The 22,269-nt window shown below is 38.1% G+C and overlaps 1 protein-coding gene across 5 annotated transcripts in view; it reads right to left on the bottom strand.

Moving 5' to 3' along the window:
* Nucleotides 1–22,269, bottom strand: part of LOC117962480 (contactin-5-like) — a 216,380-nt gene that overhangs the window by 64,925 nt on the left and 129,186 nt on the right. For 4 of the 5 annotated variants that reach the window (XM_059030945.1, XM_059030946.1, XM_059030943.1 and 1 more), the window contains exons 3-5: nucleotides 18,687–18,896; nucleotides 8,868–8,991; nucleotides 7,989–8,164 (exon numbers count right to left, since the gene is read on the bottom strand). In XM_059030945.1, coding sequence (XP_058886928.1) covers nucleotides 7,989–8,164; nucleotides 8,868–8,991; nucleotides 18,687–18,896 — 510 coding nt within the window. The remainder of the gene's footprint in view (nucleotides 1–7,988; nucleotides 8,165–8,867; nucleotides 8,992–18,686; nucleotides 18,897–22,269) is intronic. The other variant, XM_059030948.1, reaches the window with a different exon arrangement.

The following is a 22,269-nucleotide window of genomic DNA, read 5'->3' as shown; positions in this document are numbered from 1 at the left end:
TATTTAAGTAGCTTACTAACATAACTTTGATAGCAGAAAATAACATGCGAAATGGCCCAGGATAATGAAAAAGTAGCGAGGGAGTCCTTCAGTAGGGAATAATGTTCATCCTGCACCATCCCTGACTATAGCAAGTGTATGAGTCCCTCGTCTTTCCTGAGCACTGCATTCACAAACACTCCATATGTATTAATAAAACTGATATACAGCACATCTGAGCAACTTCTCATTAAATTCTGCTGTGAGAAGCTCACCACTCTTTAATGAGCTCCTAAAACTGAAGCCTGGGAGAACGCCCTAGTGAACAGCCTGCTGGGTAATCAGATGTGATTTACGGTTTATTGTAAATGAAGTGCTTTGTGGAGAACAACAAGAACAACGAGGAGGACAACTGGATGCTACGGACAGCATTAACTGCTGATAACAGGGCTTTTTCTTTGGCTTCAAACAGATTTGTTTTTATGACCATGTACAGTTAATCATTGCCATACATCATTAATTGTAGGTGCAACGGACAAGTTAATGTTTTCCTGATCAGTGTTTTTTTTTAAGACATAAGTCAGTGTAAATGAAAAACCTATTTGTAGTTATGTCTGATTAAATAGACCTTTACTCAGCATTACAGAAAACACATTCATTTACACATGCATTTCAGCTTACTTTCTTGAACACTTGTGATTAACTTGCATTATATTGTAAAGGTTTTTTTTTTACCCAAGACCCGCCTTGCTGTCTGTGTTTGGCACAGCAACACACTGTACCACCTAATTCAAATATAAAATGAAAACTATAAAATGTTTTTAATGCTAAAGAACTCGAAAACGGAATGTACTGGGTGGTATTGTTGTAAGCACTACTCTGTTGAACATTTTTTTAAGTTATGAAAAGTGAAGTAAACTCTGCAAGGATCTTTGTTTCTCATTTTAATAATTATAAGAAAAAAAAACTCGAGTAACACATGTATGTTTATCTGTCCTTTCATCGATAGACTTTCCTTTTCCTGAGACATGTTGTTTTGGAAAGAAAAAAACAATAAAAAAGGCAACAAAACCAACCAGACAAATAACAAAGGTCACAAAAACACGATGACACAGTTAACAAAGACTCACATTCATCTTCCCGCTATCTCAGTCAACAGATATGTGCTTGCAACTAACTGAAGCTGTAACAGGTTATAAATAACATACTAAAAAATAATAACATGCTAGTCTTTTTAGGATTCACTTTGCAGATCATTTTCTGTTTTTGTCATCACATCCTAGTGACAAGATAAAACTCTGATGTCATTTTATTTTTTCGCTAACGAGCTTAACCGTAGCATGTCCACATGCACCATTCTGCCACTAATGGATACCATTTCTTACATCACCAGGGGGCAGTGTTGAGATAATACCTGCTTGTAAGAGCTATGTAGAGTCTACAGAGGTGCATTTAAGATTACTGAATAACATACTATATAAGAGCTTCTTACTAGTCCTGAATACAAATTTACAATGGTTATTTTGCAGTTGTGTAGCTTATACTACACATTCACTGTGCTTTTTTTCTACCATGTTTGTCCAAATTGTGATATTCGCAAAGGAAAAATCTGACAAACTCACCGTTTCAGGGGGGGGGGGGGGGGGAAGAAATTACTGGGCACACCCCTAGTGATCATTTCTATGCATGCTCAGGCTTGCTCATAGACGGCCCCAAAGGTACAAATCTGGGATAAATTATAAATTATAAATAACAACACATATTGTGAGTTAATAAAGACATAAAGAAGGTGATTCTGCAAATTCAGTGGGTACTGTATTCCTTTCAATGTCATTAAAAAAACCAAACAGGAGTAACGCTAGCTGCTCTAGACAGACTGAAGATCTGCACTGCAGAGTTATTTTCAGAAGAAATCCAAATGCCACTGATTGCCACTTTTCAAGTTAATAGGGGTTGTTTCATTTTTAACTGAATCCTCAAAGTGCAATTGCACTGAAATGAGTAAACGTCAAACCACAGCAGTTTTTTGTGTGTTGCCCAGACTCATTTGATCAATCTGACAGCACTGCATTCACTTACACCACAGGAATCAGAATACATATAGCCTTACAAAAATTCTTTTTAGCTCTGAATAACTTTTCTCTTAATTTAAGAAATGTTCAAAGGAGTCTGGTTGAAGCTGAAGCAATGGTAAATTTGCATTCCTTGTTGGAAGTCTATTCTGATGAGCTTGATCAAGTTTGACATTCATGAAACTTGAGTGTTGCTGGTTTCTATAACAACACTCTAGAAATGTTTATTGCATACGCCAAGTAATCTTTCAACACAGTCTTTAAAAGGTGCCTTTTGTCATCTATAAAATAAGCACATGAGAATGACAATGATTAGTATTTTGCAATGTGGATAGGAAGTTGATACATTAGATATACAAACTGATGTCAGCATAGACAAATTGTGAACTGTGGATATAGACAGACAGATAGATAGATAGATAGATAGATAGATAGATAGATAGATAGATAGATAGATAGATAGATAGGATAGAGAGATAGATAATAGATAGACAGACTCAGGCTGCTTATCTGTATGTATGTGTGTGTGTGTGTGTCCCTGGGTTTATAATACAGCATAATTCTCCACTTCAGCAAGTGCTTTGACCAGGGTGAACTCCAACCTGCTGAATTTCACTCCAGCAGTTCCAACTCCTTTAAAGAGGTCAGCTAGTCTTTAAACAGACTGTATAATGGGAAGAAATGAATGTGCTTCTCATAGGATGGACCCATCTGGCGCAGGCCCCAGGATAACCATTTTTATCTTTAACATTTTTATTAGGAAATATAGACCAGGCCAGGTCACATTTTCGTCAGACATGCCTGTCATCAGAATGAAAACCCGCCTCATTAAACTCGTCCCAGGGAAGGTGATATCCCCTTAACGAGCTGTCAGATGTGTGCTGTGATGGAATGTCCGGTAAACACGCTGTCACCGAGGCACATATTGATTTATCAGGCTCTGTCATCGTCGCCTTTTTGTTCCCTATGTCAGCATCCTAGCCCAGCCACTCGTCAATTCAAAGGAGACGTATGAATTATAGCTAATCAATACTTTCTCCTGTAGTCTAAATGAGAAAATAGATTTTCTTTTCTTTTTTTTTGTTGTGGCAGGAAAAGAAAAAAAAACACAATATGTGTGACAATCCCAATCCCAAAATTGCTTTAAGAAGGTGGGTGAGGAGTTTTTTGGAATGGAGTTGTAAATAGCGGAGACAGGCTGTGCTTGTAAAAGGCAGGCAATTTATTGATGTGTCAATAACGGAGAAGAAGTTAACTTTTGTGTGGAGTTTTACTATACAGGATATAAAGACAACAAGGCTGTTTTTAAGGAGCTTTGGGAAATAGAAAGCTGTTTCCATTGGGGCTGCCTTTGAGCTGTTTGCTCATCATTGGGGCCTTATAAATAAATGAACACAGATTCCAATTAACGTACTTCTCCAAAGTATCCTTTTTTATTCTTTGAACATCTGCTGCTACATTATCAAGCAACTGCCAGGAGACAAGTCATGTTTATAGCCTGAAGTTAAAAAAAAAAGTCAGTTATCCATTAAGTTGTATGTACAGCATAGCAAATAAATAATAGTAATAATTCAAAGTAGACAAATAACTAAAAAGCTGGGGTGTTGGCCCACAAGTATTTTAATTGCCATTCTTTAATGATTATCGCTTTTAATGCCTTCATGGAAGTTGGTGGTGGAAATGTCCAGTAAAGCCCCCTTCTCCAGAGAATGTTCTTTGAGAAATAAGAGTAACTTGGATTCTTGGATACAAAAGCCCCTGCCAACCTAGCAGCTATTTTCAATGCCTACCAAATATGTTGTATTACCTTTTCTTGCCTCTCTCTATGGTGATATTGCTATAAGACTTATAACTTATAGCAATTAGCAAGTAGCAATTGTACAACACGTTCCATATTGAAGTTAGGAATATCAGTCACTTTTTTGCATTAGGATGTTTTACTGGTTGCACAGCTGCTCTGGGTTACCAAAGGGAATCATGGGGACACTTACACAAGCTGTTCTGCCAAAAATTGTATTCAACCCATTTTATTCAACTCTTTTAGACGCTCTCAGTGGTATAAAGTAGTCCAAGACACTTGTCTGTCATACTAGAAATTAATTTAGCACATTTAGCAGAGATAAGCTGTGCGGTAGCCTGCTGCTTTTACTGTATTTAAAAAAAAAAGTTTGTATTAACTAATATTCCTCACATTTTGCACTCACACCCTTCATATTCAATTGGGTTGAGATCCAGAGAATGGCCAAGGTTATGTAGCACAGTCCTGCCTGCAATGCATCATGCTTTCATGACACCAATGATGTGTACAGAGATGGCAATGCTCTTAACCATTAATCCAGAGGAGGCAGGGATTGTTGTGAAGAGGAAAGCTCCATTGTCCTGCATAATCATCAGAATTCAGTCCAGGTTAGAGACCCTCTGTGATGAGCCTGGCCAAGAGGTCCGTTCATCATTTGGAATCTGAAGAGTCAGTGCTGTTTACTGATGAACCTTATTGATGAATAAAGCCAAATCTCTTCAATGATTACATGTTTAAGCTCTTTTTTTTCTAGGCTAGATTTATAACACCTTTTAATTTAAGATTTATTGCACACAGTATACCACCAGCATTTTAATTCTCTATGGAATACTTGTCTTTGCAGTGACTAATACTGTATAAGTGACTGAGCTGTCACGCCTATCCTCTGAATTCGGTTGAGTTACTATATGAAAAACTGGCTTCTTTTTACACAATGTCCTTCAACACCTGTGAAGTGGCTCTACAGAGGCAACGGTTCTATAATCAAACAGAATAGTTTTGTTTACAATTGACTGCCAGAGTTAATGCTGTGGTCTGCTATGTTTTTAGTTTAATACTGTAGCAATCTCGGTTAACGCAGGCAGGCGCATCACACAGGGCGAGGCAATCCACACACAGGCGGAGGGCGAGCGCGAACCCGGGACCTCTTGCACTAAAGCATAGTGCCGATACCGCTGTACAAAAGAGCCGGCTCCCTTGCAAGGAGCGTATATCGGGCTTATATCCCAGAGTGTGATTACGTCACCTACCAGCCCTGCTGCTGCCTTCCCCCATGCACGTTACAATACACTGGTATTCTAATGTAATCCCAATAGTATTTTCTTTTTGTAAAGGCAATAGGTTATAAAGCCTTTCACCTATAAGTCACTGGTCTGAATCTAGGTTGTTGGCGTCTACAGTGTATGTACTGTAACACTAATTCCTTGTGGAACAACACTATTAGGTTTTAATGCATCAATGCAATGTGATAAGAACAGGTCAGTATTACTGTTATCTCTACAGCTTTTGACTTTCTCTGCAGCTTTTTCAACGAATTCTAATACTGAATACAGAATCAATACTCGTTTGTAATATGCACACCAGATATATGGCATGGTGCCAACAAAACACTATACCAGTCAGCAGGAGTAGCTGGAGCTACAGGGAAGTCTCTAGGCTCATAAAAAAACATTTTCACATTGCTCTCCTGTTGTTTCTATTGCTGAATATTTATTTAAACCCATGCACAATTTCCACACAGATAGGCAGGATAGCCGGCAGTGATTTTGTGCTCCAAAGCTCACACATCATGTTGAGTGATAAACCGTAAGCCATCAAAGTCTAGCCAAGTGACTGACATCCTAGGCAGACTTCCATAGGCAATGTTATCAGGATGCCTTTTAAAGCCAGGCACTTCAGTAGTCTTTTGTAGTGAAACTTTTAAATTCATAAGCAATATCCAACCTGTTTTACTGAGGACAGAACAGAAGAACTGGTTGAATTGAGAAATGGAGAACACTAGGTCAGTCAAATAGCTAGTTTTCAACTGTAGATGACTGTATCATTTTTAGTAGCTTGTCCTTACCAAGTTTCATCACAAGCTAGATACTGATGTCAAACTTTAAAGTGTAACACGCGTACAAACATTCGGACATACAGACATCCACCAACACTATATCGCAACTGCCCAAATGCCAGGGATTAATAAAAGGGGAGTGAGGTGTTGATTGGGTTCAGGTTGGATGGATGCCACAAAATCTAGCCTAACTAGAATTTTGTAACAATTGTAGTAAGAAAAAGCCAAGCATACAAAAAGTCACAATATTATGGCTTAGTACAGTGACGCTCAAAACTAAAAACTAAAACTGCATTTTAGTATTGTATATTGACAAAACCCTTGTTACCTCAAATACAACAAAAATAAAATAAAGACTGGAAACAGCCTAAATCCTGAATTGAACCTGGACTTAGTACTGCTCATACTCCCTCTAGGGCTGGTAATAAGACTTCTACAGATATTGCTCCGAAGGAAACAGTAAGTAAAACTAACACTGCCGTTGCCACTAGTCTTCTGCCCCTGGCCTTTCTACAGTACTGTACACGGTACTTTAGCTTCTGATGATGTTTCTGAACCAAGTCAGAAACAAAATGAAAGAAGAATGAGTCATCTCTGAGATTTTCTCAGCTTTGGGGTTTAGGAGCAGGCGGCATATTCAGTCATTAGAAAATGCTTCTGCACCATAAGCCAATCAGTTTTCAGCTCTAGTGGTCTTCTATCAGACTGTAGATGCCTGCTGCTACATCACAGCATCAACTGTGAATCAAATTTAAAATCAATCTGTGCAAGTCTTTTTCATTTTGACTTTCCACAATGCAAGCTCAGTTCACATCTATTGTACAGCAAATACTAAACAAAGTTACAACTGGTCCAAATGCATGTTATTATCCACCAAAACCAGCCAATCAATACTTGGCACCGACGAAAGAAACAAGTCCTGTACCTGCAACTGCCAAATCAGCCAATCACAGCTTGCCAGTTCGACTGGAGCTTAGCATCTTTCAACAACAACAAACCAAAAGACAGTTCAGTAATAATATTGCTCCATTCAGATATCTGGCACAATCCAGATAAATTAAGGGTCACAATGTATTTGTTTATCTCTCTCATTCTGTTTGTGATCCTTTATGAACATTTTCAGAACCAGTTCAGGGTAAATCTAGGTCTCGATGAAGGCTTTAGCTGACCGTGGCTGGAGTTATGAGCCCCAATCCCGAGCCTAAGGTAAAGGTGATTTTAAATAGTCTCACTTCTGTATTAAGCATCTTCTACATCCCTTTCTATTTTCTGATACTGTTTGTGCAGCAAAGTTTGTGCTCCCTGAATCAGGATAAATTCTATTCAGATAAAGCCTCTGTGTCTTTCTGGGAATTTTACCTCACACTAATTGGAATGTCATAAAAACGTGAACAGACGGTGGTATTTAAAAACCTTGAATAAAAATCACTTTGACAAAAAACAAGGATTTGTGCAGTCAAACGATAAAACCAAAAATGCATTCCTATTCCATAAACACAAACGGCCAGATTCTCAGAGCTAATTACTTCAAATCGGCGTTAGCGTGTTTTTTTTTTGTTTGTTTTTTCAGATAGCAAAAATGCATCCATAAAAAACTCAGCCATTTCATTTAAGGTACATGTGAGTAGCCTAATGCTGTTTATTATTTAGAAATGTAAACAGTGTTTTTTTTTTTTTCTTTCAGACAAAAAATGGTGCTAATGATCATTTGGAATAAATAGCTCTGAGAATCCAGCCCAAAATGTTTAGTCGTTGTTGTGCTTAACTGCTATAACAGCATACACCGACTTTGAAATATTGTCTGCTATTGTTACTATAACCCACTTATCACTCACATATCAAGCCATTTTGAGAAAATAATAACATAGGCAAACATAACGATAGCAGATGTCCTTGCATAAACTGTGTTACAAACTATATGAATGCACACTATCATTTCATTCTCAAAGCTGAACCAATACATTTAATAATTGTACTCCTAAGTTAAAGACAGTATTTAAGAAATTCCTTGTTGTTAAAATTGTAAAGTGTGTCCAATTCCTCAAGGAAGTACAGAAATTGAAGGCGGCACTAAGATACTCACAAGCAAACTGCAGCATGGCATCCCTGCTGATGATGGTACCAAAGCTGTTCGTGACCAAGCACTGGTATTTCCCAGAATCCCTCACTTCATTGGGATTCATGATAATCAAGTTGCCGTCGATGAGACTGTATCGGTAATCAATGGTGATGTCTATTTCCGTTCCATTGAAAAGCCATCTATATATTAAAAGAAAAAGATAATGTACATTTCATTAAAAAAAAAAATGTATGCATATTTTTTAATTAAGAGTTTTAAGAGAGACCTGATTTACTATGCTAGCTTCTTTCTAGGTACTGGGAGTGTAAAATAGAGTGTAAAAAAAATAAAATAAAATACACTGCTTAACCTGACCAAAATCTTCTGTTTTCTTCAGGTCAAGGACCAAATTATTTCAATAATGTAATATGATCAGCTAAAGTTTTCAATCCAGAGTATATTAAAATATAAAAATAGTCATTTCAATATTACTGATCGCCGTAAGCGCTTTCTGTTATTATTATTTTTTTTTTATATCACTGTGACACCTTTCCATAACATTGATCCCACTCATTTAACAGTTAATAATAATATGTGGAAACTCAAAAAAAACAATTTAAAAATTCATAATAATAAACAGTAGATGAAGTTGGTAAATAACCATGTTAGACTACTGACAAATAGAACCGCCACAATATACTTACATACATACATACATAAACAAACCTTTGGTCACAAAATCACAGCTATACTTTTTTGCTTTGATACATGTTTTGAGGGCAGATTCACACAACAGACTTCATCTAAGTGGAGAAACACAATGTGCAGCTATTTTTTGTTAATATTCCAGAGGGATAATGAAGGTGAAGGCCTGCTGTCTTTCTTACTGTGTGCACCTCTTACCTGTACATCGGGGGTGGGTTTCCTCGGGCTTCACAGTTTAAAGTAACCTTCTTCTCTTCAGAACCAAGAGCAAAGATGGTGTTGTCAGGTTCCTGAAGAAATGCAGGCCCAAACTCCTGAGTTTCTAGACAAAAAAAACAAAACAACAACAACATTTTAAGCATTAAGAATTCACATACCAAAATAACCTCAGGCTTAATGCATGGTTTGGCGTCAAAATCTCTCTCTCTCTCCCTCTAATCATTCATAGGTTGCTGACCAATCAGCCAATAGGAACTCCTCGCTCCATTTCCTATCCATCATTTGAATATTGTAAAAGGTCAAATTAGTCATCGACTTTCATAAGCTAGGCTAACAGTCCCTGATCACAACATCTGTTGTTTATTCTATTAAATACAATATTCTGCTTTTTCGTTCTGTTTAATTCTTCTAATAAAAATGATGAAATTGCGAGATGCAGTTCACACACCCCCATCTGCCTGTCATTCAGCACAAGCGTATCTGTATTTCAAATTCATCCATCACTCTTCACAACAACAATATTATTTGTTCCACTCCACACACGTTCGAGCCCGGAAGGCATGTTGGCCGATTTCACTGCAAAATCAGCTGTGCATCAACCCAATTAGCATTGTAATGAATGACTCCCTGTTTTCTGTAGATGGAAGAAAGTAAACTGCATCGCTCCAGAGGGAAAAAATATATAAAGTTATTGAGTACCAGTATGCCTAAATGTACAGTACTGTATGCCAATTCCTGTATCACATACACCAGTCATATTTTTAAGGCTAGTTAATGTAAAACTAGCTCCAGTGATAGTTCTAGGTAGTTCAAAAGCATTCATGGCAAATGAGATTCAATGTTAGGAAATGTAAACTTACAGAGAACACGACTGGAAGATACCAGTTCAGATAAACAGGATTGAAATAGAGCAGATAAAGGACCTTTGTTTATTGTGATCACGTCTGTAATTTCTTAGATTGATTTTTGCATTTAAAATACAGAAGGCCCTCCTCAGCCAGGGTCATTATTACTACAGTTAATTTGCTGCTTTTTCCTAACTTCCAGAGATGAGAGTTCAGTCTCATCCAATGCTGTTTGGGTATTTCTGAGTTAATCGTAGGGCTGCATTTTTATTTTGTATCCGTGTGTGGGTGTCCCATAGTCTCAGTCAGTTTATTTTGAAGTTATGGTGTGGATTTCTTCCTGTCTCAAAGGGAAAAAGTTCAATCATATCAGCGCACTACCTAATGTCTTTTGTGCATTCACTAAGCAGCTCAAGTAGTAAGGCTGAGTTTTGAGAAACAAGTACTGATTTCCAAGTAGGATGAATAGAAAAGTTCAATTTCTTAGTTTTTCTTTCTCATTGGTTAGTTTTGCATCCCTAACTTTTAAAACGGAGAGGTTGCAGACCATATGCCACAACCTGCAATGCACACGTAGCTATGCCAGGTTGTGTATATTCTGTAGCATATTCTGTATCGTCTACAAAAATGTGCTGTTTCCTGGCTGTGCAAAATGTATTGCCCTAATTGATGTGTTGATGCATGCACAGCTAATGTACCATTAAGACTGCACTGGGACATGTGCAATCCTGGCACAGGCATCACTTTCTGCTGTAGGGAAAGGACAGGTCGTTCACTGCCAGTTATTACATTAGCACAGGAATCATGTCATTGGAGCACACAATTCATGGAGTGCCAGAAAGCAATGTATCTAAAGAACTCTATTCTACCTGAAAAATCATCTTTGCTCAGTAGTCATATTTGACTTTCCTCATGCACTCACAAAAAGCCTTCCGTGAAGTTTGAATGGAATATATACCTATTATGACAGCATTAAAATTTAACAAGGCTCAGAGGTCTTTACACTGTATCATTTGATCAAATATGTATTGCACCTGAAGCACTTTTTTCTCGCTGCCTTTTTTCCCTGTTGAGTTCAGTGGAAGGGAGCTAATGCAGACCCAAATGTACGGAGAGTTGGGCATTTATACTTTGACCTTAGACATCAATATTAAATGCAAGCATAGAATAATACTGATGATTATTTCTTAATGTCTTTCTAGAGTTATGGTAGATTTCTCCCTTAACCCCCGCAAAGACTCATTTCTATCTGTTAATGTTATTTATTTTCAGGTGTGAAGTATGACTACGATGTCCCACACTGAGAAGTTTGAAAAATACCATTGAGATAACAATATAATAGCAGTGTTTTACCTTGAAGAAACTGTGCAGACACATTAGTGGATCTCAGCATTGTCTTGATAAGCTTTCTTATTTTTCATTAAATGTCATCGGACTGAAAATGTTGCAATAACAATCCTTTGAATTTAAAAATCCCTCCAAGGCAACAATGCAATTTAACATATATGTACATTGTCAATAAGAAAGGGCAAGTGAAATGGCACATACAGGCCTCACTACCTCGAGCTGTGGTAACTCTTTTAATCTCAGCAGTTTCTTGTTAGCAAAATACTGGTCCACATGGAAATAAAATCCTTTCTAGTATCACACATACATCAGAAGTTTGGAGCAAAACAGAATATGAATAATACGGTTTCTCTTTCTAGTTCCCAAATCCTTTCCCGTCAGCAGTTCAACTGTCCGTACCTATGTAGCAACAGGAATTTAAAAAAAAAAAAAAATAGAACTGAGATTCAGACAACAGCCTTTCAGTTCTACCCTAACTGCAATACTCCTGTCCAGTGTGCCCATGTGACTTTAATACATATGAAGACTGTCACGAGTCTGTGCAAGCTGCTGTCACATGCATCAAGTGTCTGTTGGGAATGCTGAGATACACAGGAGGCTGTAACTTATCTAGGTACAAAGGGTTTGGAGACAGGCTTTTTGTTACGGTGGCTGCTTGCCAGGCACAGGCTCAGCTGGCAATATCTATGTGTTAGGCAGAGGCCAGCATGCATTCACCCACCCTGCAATCTGATAATTGAAATCACAGGACCGGGATGCAAAAGCCAGCGTGCTTTCCAGCCTGAGTCAGGGAGGTTTAGCTAAAGCACAGTCTGTCTGTCCTTGGGGACATAAAGCAGGCAGTCAGAATTCATATGTCATGTGGAGTAGGGGCAATGCAATTAAAGGTGCAGTAGCACTGCGTTTTTACTATCCTTTATTAGTTGTGGTACTACTTTCCCTGTTCCTCTAATCACTTTATAGTTCATGTTTTGCAGTCAAACGTTTTGTTATAGCCTTAGTGAAGTTCATAAACTACCCTTTCCAACTACTAATCAGTTTCCCTGTGTAAGCCCCCGCCTCCCATCTTGGGGGTGGGGGGGTTGTGTTCCATCCTCCTTCAACACTGGAGGCTCCAGCCCAAGCCTCACCTCACCTCCATCGGGGCAGCACGAGCCCCTTAGGCCAAATGACTCCTTCATAAAACCTGCACTTCATTCACCTCTGGCATTGCCCCGTGAATAATGCACTGCAGTGTGGTATATTTAATTAATCTTTTTTTTTAAGATTTAAAAGGTACAACACGTATTCTTTTGATTGTGAAACAGTTTACCACGTTGTAATCAGTCTCTGCGTTTCCAGCTTAGCTTTTCCATTTAAATGGATAGAGCATTGTTGTTTATAAACACTAATGGAAAAAGCAATTGATTCCAAGATGTCATGACATGTTAAGTTTTCCAAGCTTGAAAAGGAACCAGAGCATCAATAAAAGTCTAATTGAGCGGTTTCATTTGATGACAAACCACGGTAACATTTTTGTAGTTTGTGGCATTTCCTAGCTATGAAGTATTTTTTTTTTCCTCTTAAAACTCGTGCGCTAGTCTGGAAGTCTGGAAAAAGTATTGAAAAATGCCAAACTGATTTCCATGTCTCTGTTATGAAAGTCTTGACAAAGTCTGGAATTTTACTAGTATCACGGGAGAATGAAAATAATTCCGCGATTATTCTTTATTATTAATAATAATTGATCTCAAAAGCGGGTCAGCAACTCTAACGCCAACTGTCAAGGCAATTTACTAGTAGCATAGCAACTATATTGCTTGCGACCAAATCCCGCGAGGATTGCCCCGTGTAACACCCCTGACAACTCAAGCAATCCTATCCAGTCAGCGCACTGGTATATGTCACATGACTCTGTCTGCTCCTGTGAAACGAAGGGTAAGCTACTATACTCTGCTCGCCAAGATTCACATTTTGTGATGTTGTTGTTACCTTTGTTAAATTGTTAACATTATTTTCCAACCCAGGAAGAAAAAAATAATCGAATACGATAGTTATTATCACTGACTCTTTAGCACTCAGCATGTTAACATCGCTTTAATGTACCGGTCATTTTATTTTAAATGTATGGTGCTTTCTTGTAACTTACAGTACCGAGTGCAGCCTCGGGTCCAAACTGTCAGCTGAGTGTAGATACACTATTTACATCCTCGCTAGAGTACTCCATAGGGATGGGGCAAGAAAGTAAACCTGTCCATTTATTATCTACCAATAGCTTTCAAAACCATTTTCTTATTTGATATTAGCACTGGTAACATCGTCACTTTCCCCCCCACAAGTAAGAACAATTTTAAAGCACCCTTTTAAAAGAAAGCTCCGTGCCATTTTAGCCTAATAGACACAAAGGTCTATCTTAGAGTAAAGTATAAAATAAATGTAAGGGGGTAAGCAACAGTAAATCAACATAACCATCATACCCAAACAACCCCATTTTAACATGTACTGCAGATTTCAAACTGTCCTCCAGAGGGCAGCACCAGTAGAAGCTATATATATATATATATAGTGCTCACCCTTTATAACGCTATAGTGGGGAGCAAAAGTTACAAGACCGTGCTATTTGTGTCTTTAAACTTAAGCCCGTAGCTTTTGAAGAGTAAAAGATGTTTTTAAAATTGGGAAAATATTCTTTACGGCTGTCAGCATTACATTATTTCAGTAAATTCAGCAGCTCGGCTCACATTAAGAGTATGCAGTGCTGGTTTATAGTTTATGAAGTTATAGCTTAATAATGTAATTTTAATCATTTATCAAGTGACAATACTGCTATTCACTAGATCCACTGAATGCACAGAATCAGCACTTGCCTCCCTGTGGCAACTGCAAGTTAATCTCTAATTTGTGATGTATGTCTTTATTACAGATTGTGAAATGCTGCTCTGCACTGTGCGGAGAGGCCATTGCTTCTTTTTATACTGTTTGAAATGCTATTAACAGAGTTTATAGTGCACTGACTGCACTACTCAACCCTCTTTTTTTTACCTAAAAAGCAAAAACTGGAAATGTTATAATGTTGAATATTTTTGATAACACTGGGAGTTAACATCATTTCATATCTAGTTACGTAACACATGAAGACTATGTGAATTACAGTTCAACCGACTTCCATGAACACGTTTGCTACCATATATATTCTGCAGGCTAAGGCTATGGGGTTGGGAGGATTATGTTACCAATGAGGCAGATGATGTAAAAAGGTAATACCTGCAGTGGTGCATTGTTGTAAGGCTGAAAAATATCCTTCACTTGGCTTGAGGGCAAATTGGTTTGGATAAACAGTATACTCTGTGGGGGGTTAACCGTAGGTAATGTCTAACTAGAGCTACAGAGTGAGGACTTGATCCATGCTTAAGCTAAACCAGGGCAGTGATTTGTAATAAAGTTTAACAAAAGCCAGTGGATACTGATCCTTACTTGAATCCCTGTCATTTTTTTGTATAAACTGCAACTATTACAGCTGGCAATTACAATACTGAGTAAATAATGCATTCTTAGATAAAGTTACTATCTGGAGCAATGAGCTGCTTAGCAATGCATCTCACCTGCTTCTTACTCGTTACAAAAGAAGCAGTTTCAAAACTTACAGCTGCTGACTTTGTACTTGGCAGAATATAAAGGTTGCACAGCTTTCAAGAAGCTCAACTTTACAGCAGCATTGTTGCTGTGGGTATAAAGTGCTGCAAGAAAAAAATCAACTAAACATATTGGGAATTGTATTGGCAAACAGCACACTTACAACATGCTTCTGTATTCAGATGGGAAAACGTCATGATAAAACAAACAAAAAAAATTGTTAGCATTATTTATTCTCTTATAAATAATGCCCTTCCACTCCTGGTCTTTGTTGCAGCCCTGTTTTAAAATTGAACCTATTAAACCTCCAACCAGACCCTGAAGTACTGTAGTTACATTATTTTACCTGTTATACCTGGAGTGGAATAGTCCTTCAGGACTGTGATTGGACACCCCTGGCCTAAGTGAATGGCTGTGAAAGTGGTATAACTCAGCATAAAATCGTTGGAGCGGTCTTGAATAGCCATTCTCTCAGAGTGGATCACTCCCGCACCGGTACATTCAGCATGAAGGATAATGAAGGATTAAGAAGCTGACTTGGCTCGATAGAATCAAGATTTTTCTTCAAGAGACTTTCTGATTTATTCCTTCTCTGGGGCTCTCAACCTCCTCTGGAACTCAGATCAGATCACTTTACATGAATTCAGACTAGAAGGTTTTCTTGTACTTGGATCCCCCCTGGTTTCTAGGGTATTAAAATATTAACATGCTGCAGTAGTTGCAATAGGCAGAACATCTGAACTTATATTGGTCAAGATGTCAGTGTTAAAAATGTACTGCCTGTTGCTCCAAGACTAAAGATTAGCATTTACAGCTTCAATTTATGAATTTATGAGAGATGACCCTGCAGCCCTACTGGCCTCAGTATTAAAGGTCTCCACGGGTCTGCCCGATTTCATTTACTCAGTAATACACAAACAACGATTACTATTAAAGAAGCACTCTTTGCTACTAAAAATAATTGTTTATAATTCCTGTTGCGTGGATTGGCTTCCCCCAGTAGCACATGACATGGCTTGCAGAGCGCAGCAGCTGACACGTGACATGTTTCTTTTAGTTCATTCTTAAAAGTCGGATTTTTTTATGAAGGACGTGAAAGAAAAAATTAAGAAAAAGCCAATTCCATGGACAAAAGCGCACAGAAAAGTGGCGTGGGAATCATATGTTGTTATTGCGGACAAAGAAGGAAAACAGGTTTTGCAAAACACCAATTTTACATCTGAATTCCATTTGCTCGTGTGTTGAGTTTGTAATCTCGCATTTACGAGATTGTACTTCAGTTCATTTAATTTTCAGATAATGTATTTATCTTTGTATCTTTTACACAAACATATGATATTTAATTTTACAGTCCTCTGTGTAGGTTCATGATGGAATAAACACTGTCTGTAGTTCAGCCAGAATTCCAGGTTGACTGGAAAAAAACACTGCTATAATACTGCATCTAGTCAGGGCATATACTAAGCTGGGGAAAGGAAAAGCGTTTCACAGTATTTTCGGTCCGGGTCAGATCCGGGTCTAATAATAAGAAATTTACATTGGGTCGGGTAAATAATTGTCGGTTCGTGGTCGGGTCGGGTTGATTAATTTGGACCTGTGAAGACCTCTAATTGGTATATCAGTAGACTGCCTATTCAAACAACTCAGACTGGTTCAGAAATCCTACTCAACTCTACTAAGGTTTGCTCTAGGGCACATGTAGGCATTTTCTGTGGTCAGGAAACATGCTATAGCCACCATGAATACATACAGTGTGTTTGTTAACTATAAACACTCTAGATATCAAGATAAGGCACATGACAATCTTTAAGAAAAACTAAACAGACCAAATAAGTATCAGTCAAGCAGAATGACAAGGACACCAATGAGCTAGAGGTAATCCTCTTTATCCAAAGCTTATGCAGGCAGAAACTTTTGCATTTAATTAATCTCAAGTAAAAAGACAAGTTATGCAACCCATAATGCAACGATTTATGAGATTAATAACTACTTTATGCTGCATTCAGTACTGTGGATTTTATTAGAAAGGCAAGACTAAAGATGACTTGCAGTGTGTGATCTAAGAAACTTAAGTATGCTTCAGAGCATTTTATTTCCTGTGGTCATCTGCCAAACAATAGCAACTAGGGAATACAACTGTGGATAATGGAGGGAGGAAAGTAGCTCTGTTAGAGCTCTGACTGGTATCCCCAGGGTGTTATCATAGTTTATAGTTGTGGGGCAATGTAATCCACGTTAAATTGAAAAATGACTTAAAAAGGTTTCACATTTCAGCTCCTTTCACAGGAACTGGCATTGGATAAGCTTTGGCAAGCACTGGTGTATTTCCATCGTAAGCTAACGTATTTACAGTATAAAGGGAACCCTGTTTGTTTGGAAGGGTGCATTAATGCCCTTGTGTTTTTAAACCCAGGTGAACAGGAGCTGTGTTTTAACATGGGTCTTCTCAACTCACAGGCAGATGACACATCCCAATCCTTCATAAGAAAACATGGCAGCTTGATACTGGGAGACACATTTCAATTAGTTTGCAGAAGAATTAGCACCAGTGAGAATTATTATTGTTATTATTTATTTCTTAGCAGACGCCCTTATCCAGGGCGACTTACAATTGTTACAAGATATCACATTATACAGATATCACATTATTTTTTACATACAATTACCCATTTATACAGTTGGGTTTTTACTGGAGCAATTTAGGTAAATTACCTTGCTCAAGGGTACAGCAGCAGTGTCCCCCATTGGGGATTGAACCCACGACCCTCCGGAGCCCAGAGCCCTAACCACTATTCCACACTGCTGCTGAGAATATTGCACTAGTGTGTCTATTTAAAAAATGTGTAATGGAATGTAATCTAGATTTTAATAAAACTCCCTGTGAAATGAGATTGACAGACATTTACAGGAAAAGTTATAAGGCTATAATACTAGATGCCAGCGCTCTAGATAAGTTGCATACTGGGTGTTTTACGCATTGAAAACATATTGAATTACGCATTATATTTATATTCAATGCGTAACGAATACACATAGCAATTCTGCTGCACAGCTTGATTTCGCATGTTAACAAGCTTCTAAATTGATATAATTAATACATATTTTGTGTTTGGAGAGAGTTTGGATTGTTTATTATATTGCTATAGCAAGGCAATCAATCAGGAATACAGAATTATCGTTTCTTTAGAAATATACAGTATGCGCATGCAGGCCTTTTGTTAAGTTTATAGCGATCTCGGTGAACGCAAGCAAGCGCATCACACAAGGCGAGGCAATCCACACACAGGCGGAGGGCAGGCGTGAACATGGGACCTCTCGCATTAAAACATAGCGTCGATACTGCTGTACAAAAGAGCCGGCTCCTTTGTATGGAGCGTATGGCTTACCCCTGTGTGATGCACCTGCCTGCGTTGACCGAGATTGCTGCATTGGTGTTAGAGTGGGCGCAGGTACCCCGGCATGCACTCATCGGACTGTAGCTTGGTGAACAAGTCCGGGGCGGACTTGAGGTTGGTAGAGGAGAGTGTAGCATGCACGGGGAAAGGCAGCAGCGGGGCTGGTGGGTGACGTAACCACACACAAAGACATAAGCCCTATATACGCTCCTTACAAAGAAGCCGGTGTTACGTAGTGGATTACAATGGTTACGCGCTTTGCATTGTGAGCGAGGAATCACACGCTCCCGTTGGCAGATCGCAAGGTTTGTTGCAAGCGCATGCGCACATCCACCGGGGACACATGAATCCTAGGGACACTGAAGTCGTCTTAACACCGGCTCTTTTGTACAGCGGTATTGGCGCTGTGCTTTAACGCGAGCGGTCCCGGGTTCGCGCCTGCCCTATGCCTGTGTGTGGATTGCCTGCGTTACAGTATATTCCATCGGCAGCGTTGGAATAAAAAAAAAAATCTGTTTCTGTGTTTATTTGCTTCACAGAGTAAACAGAAAGAAGACTTTGCAAACTTTAAAAAAACAACTTAAAAGAAAATATCTTACCATCCTGTCGCAAAGCATCAGAAAGATAGAATGCATTCTTTGAAGACAAATGTTGATTGGAGAGTGCCTGCCACCCATTCGATGCTGAAGACCGGTGACTGGAGTAGCGAGGTCTGCTCTTTGAATTGAGAAAAGCAGATGAACTGTCCGGCTTAATTCTTAAAAAAGCAGCATACGAGACAGGCCGCCCAGCAACGGCTTCACAAAATTCTGTACAGGGATGAATCAAGAAAGAAAAAAGAAAGATTGTTGAGTTCAATTTAAAGCCATTTCTTTAAACCATCACAGTCACAGGAACAATGGTCTGCGGAAGGACAAATAGACCAACATCACACTAAATTGGTCCAGTAAATAATAATAAAAAGGACTAAGATTGCAGAACATGAATGATCAATTATTACCATCATATTCGTTATAAGCAAGGGGCATATTAGCAACAACAGTGTTGGCTACACTGCTATAATGATAGCTGTGTCAGAATTTAAATTACACTCAAAGCTGTCATGTACTGCGCATGACTCATAAGTAGTGTTTCGCGTTTTCAGTTTTTATCTTTAATATATATATATATATATATATATATATATATATATATATATATATATACACACAGTATATATGTATATTTCGGTGCAAGCCATTGGGAGATGCGTCAAAAATCACACTGGACATTTCCATCAATGCATTCCTTAAGTTTACCAAGTAAAGCATCGCTATTTTCTGTCAAATATTTATGATTAAGATTGTCAGCGTTAGGCAGTGTTTTAGCTGATGGACAGACAGTACTGTTGCACGACGTCACCAATACATACCTGCAATAAACAGTGGCTGTCCAGCAAAGCACAGCGCTCTGACAAACTCATTAACACAGTCATTCTGCGCTCTCTTTTATTAAAGTGTGTGTAAAAGCCGCATAAATGGATTGCTTGTCTCTCAGTTCATGTCCTTGTTTTAGTTTAATGTGTCGCGTATTTTTCAGTATGTTCTTTCATTGTCAGCGCGAACATGTACCTCAATGCAGCAGTATTTGCAGCGCTATGCATCCTCTGCCTTGATCCACTTCTGTTATGTTTGTTTTTTGTATACTTTGAAACATTCCATTTCTTTTGAATATTCATAAACTGATTTACGTTTTCTCCCCTTTCCTCATCCACTAAAAATATAATATTTTCGTGTATTTCGAATTTAGTTTTTGAACAAACTAGTAGTCACTATGCTCTGCAATTGCCACAACAATCAGACTTTGATTGGCCAACATAATTAGGTGATAATGTGTTTGTGAAGTGACAGAGAACCACCTTTGAAAGTTATTTGTTCCTCTGACGTCTAAACGTACCTGCTGTACCCAAGGATACGGTGTAGGGCTGCTTATTACAATGTCAGAGTCAAAATAAAACAGCATTTTAATCAAAATATTGTGTATTTCCTAGAAAATAGATAAACCATGAATTTTTTCGGTAAAATTCGGAAAATAAACTGGAAATGCAGAACACTACTCATAATGTACGTATATACACCGAGGCTATATTACCTTTTCATTGCTCTACAGTGGTACAGGTAGCTCTATTATCAGAAACCAGTCATGACCATGAAGAACTGGTGCAGCTTTGTATTTATGTACTTGAACACCAACACAGCTTCAAATGTCCCTTGATATATTATGGTATTTGCAATTATGAGTGGTACCTTACTTTGCCTGTTACAATTTTTAACAATGAACCCCAAGAAAAAGTTGTGAATATGGCATCCATATTATATGCCTTGGTTTTCTAAACATCATTATTTATAGGCTGGCTTAGAAAACATAGACTAACCTCTATTAAATTTGGACCAGTCTTTAGGTTGCATTGCATGTATTTATTTATTTATTTATTTATCATTTTACAATCTAGCAGTGGGTCAGTTGATAAGGTTCATTGACATTTACAAGATCCCTAATTAAAAGCTGCCTGATAATACTTGCAAATGTGACCTTCACGTGTGTATTTGTTGCTAGCCCTTGCATGTTAAGGAAAATGTCACAAAAGAAGTGTCATTTATTTCCAAGTGTTTTGGTAGCACTGCAACACATTAAATATGTACCACTTAGTTTAGGATTCTAAACCCTTTTCTTACACTTTGTAGTTTTCCTGTTCCTAGAAAAATATGCAAATCAACCTATTAATTTGAATAACCATAAAACTCTTAGGGATACAGCATGCATCAGCTGCACATTTTACATTATTTTTCAATACAGCTAATTCAACAAATATCAGGAGAGGAAAACCAGCTAAAAAAGTAAAATAATAATAATTATCATAATAATTACTGGTGTCCTGTATGTTACAATCTGCTAGAATTGTGCTTTACAAAACTATCCAAGCCTTCAAGGACTATCTTACATATGTCTTACATATTGACATATTCCGATTACTAATCACCATTATTCTCATAAACTCTCTGAGCGAGCACATTAACCGCTGAACAACAAGAGCCAAGCTGGTTTGCACATATCAGATTAACATAGCAGTGCTGTAGAATGGGCTTCTTGTTTTGGTGAAGCAGTTCAAGAATAACCATGTTGTTGTTGCATTCAATGCATACTTTACACACAGAGTAGAACCCATTAAAAAATGGTGTAGATATAAAAATGGATTGAACATATAGGAGACTGTGTGGTCCAGTGGTTAAAGAAAAGGGCTTGTAACCAGGAGGTCCCCGGTTCAAATCCCACCTCAGCAACTGACTTATTGTGTGACCCTGAGCAAGTCACTTAACCTCCTTGTGCTCCGTCTTTCGGGTGAGACGTAATTGTAAGTGACTCTGCAGCTGATGCAGAGTTCACACACCCTAGTCTCTGTAAGTTGCCTTGGATAAAGGCGTCTGCTAAATAAACAAATAATAATAACTCTCCACTTCTAATGACACTAGATATTGAAGGGTTTTTTTTGTTAAAGGAAAATGTAAAAAAGTCAAATAACATCTGTTAAACCTTCAAAGAGACTATATTAGCTGTGTATTGTCTGCAATGAAGATTTCTGCTTTGCCCATGGAAGGGTTAACACTTACACAAGAGGAGGACTCATTAGGCTCTTCCACTAGGAGAGGCATGGTCCTTGTTTGCAGCAGCTGTGAAATTTGCTCAAGTCACTGAGTAAATGTTCCATGAGTCTCGGAGGGCAAAGGAATAATTTTGCCTGTGTTTGTACTTTAGGACGACTCCAATCCTGCACTAATCCTGGTAAAGGTCACCCCAAGGACTGCTCTGGTTTCAGATTTTGCCAGGACTTTATTTGCTGTAAATCATCATCTACCACGTCAAACCCTGCAAGCCACACATACTTCTTCGAACATTACAACGCCTTATGCTTTCAATTGTTCCTTTTACATCGCAATCAAATACCATTTCGATGATTTTTTTGCCTTTAAACCCCCAAACTAAAAGTCATTAGAGCCTTTTTCGGCACACAATGTATTGACTGATTATTAAATAACATTTGTTTTTCACAATAGAAACTCATAATAATAAGATGACATTCCCTCTTCTCAACATAGCAAAGGGTTTCTTAACTATTTGAATAAAAAATGTTACATGTATTGGCAG

This window comes from Acipenser ruthenus, chromosome 9, assembly GCF_902713425.1.
Source record: "Acipenser ruthenus chromosome 9, fAciRut3.2 maternal haplotype, whole genome shotgun sequence".
Taxonomy (NCBI): domain Eukaryota; kingdom Metazoa; phylum Chordata; class Actinopteri; order Acipenseriformes; family Acipenseridae; genus Acipenser; species Acipenser ruthenus.
Note: the sequence above shows the minus strand (reverse complement) of the source record. Positions and strands in the feature narration are given on the sequence as shown.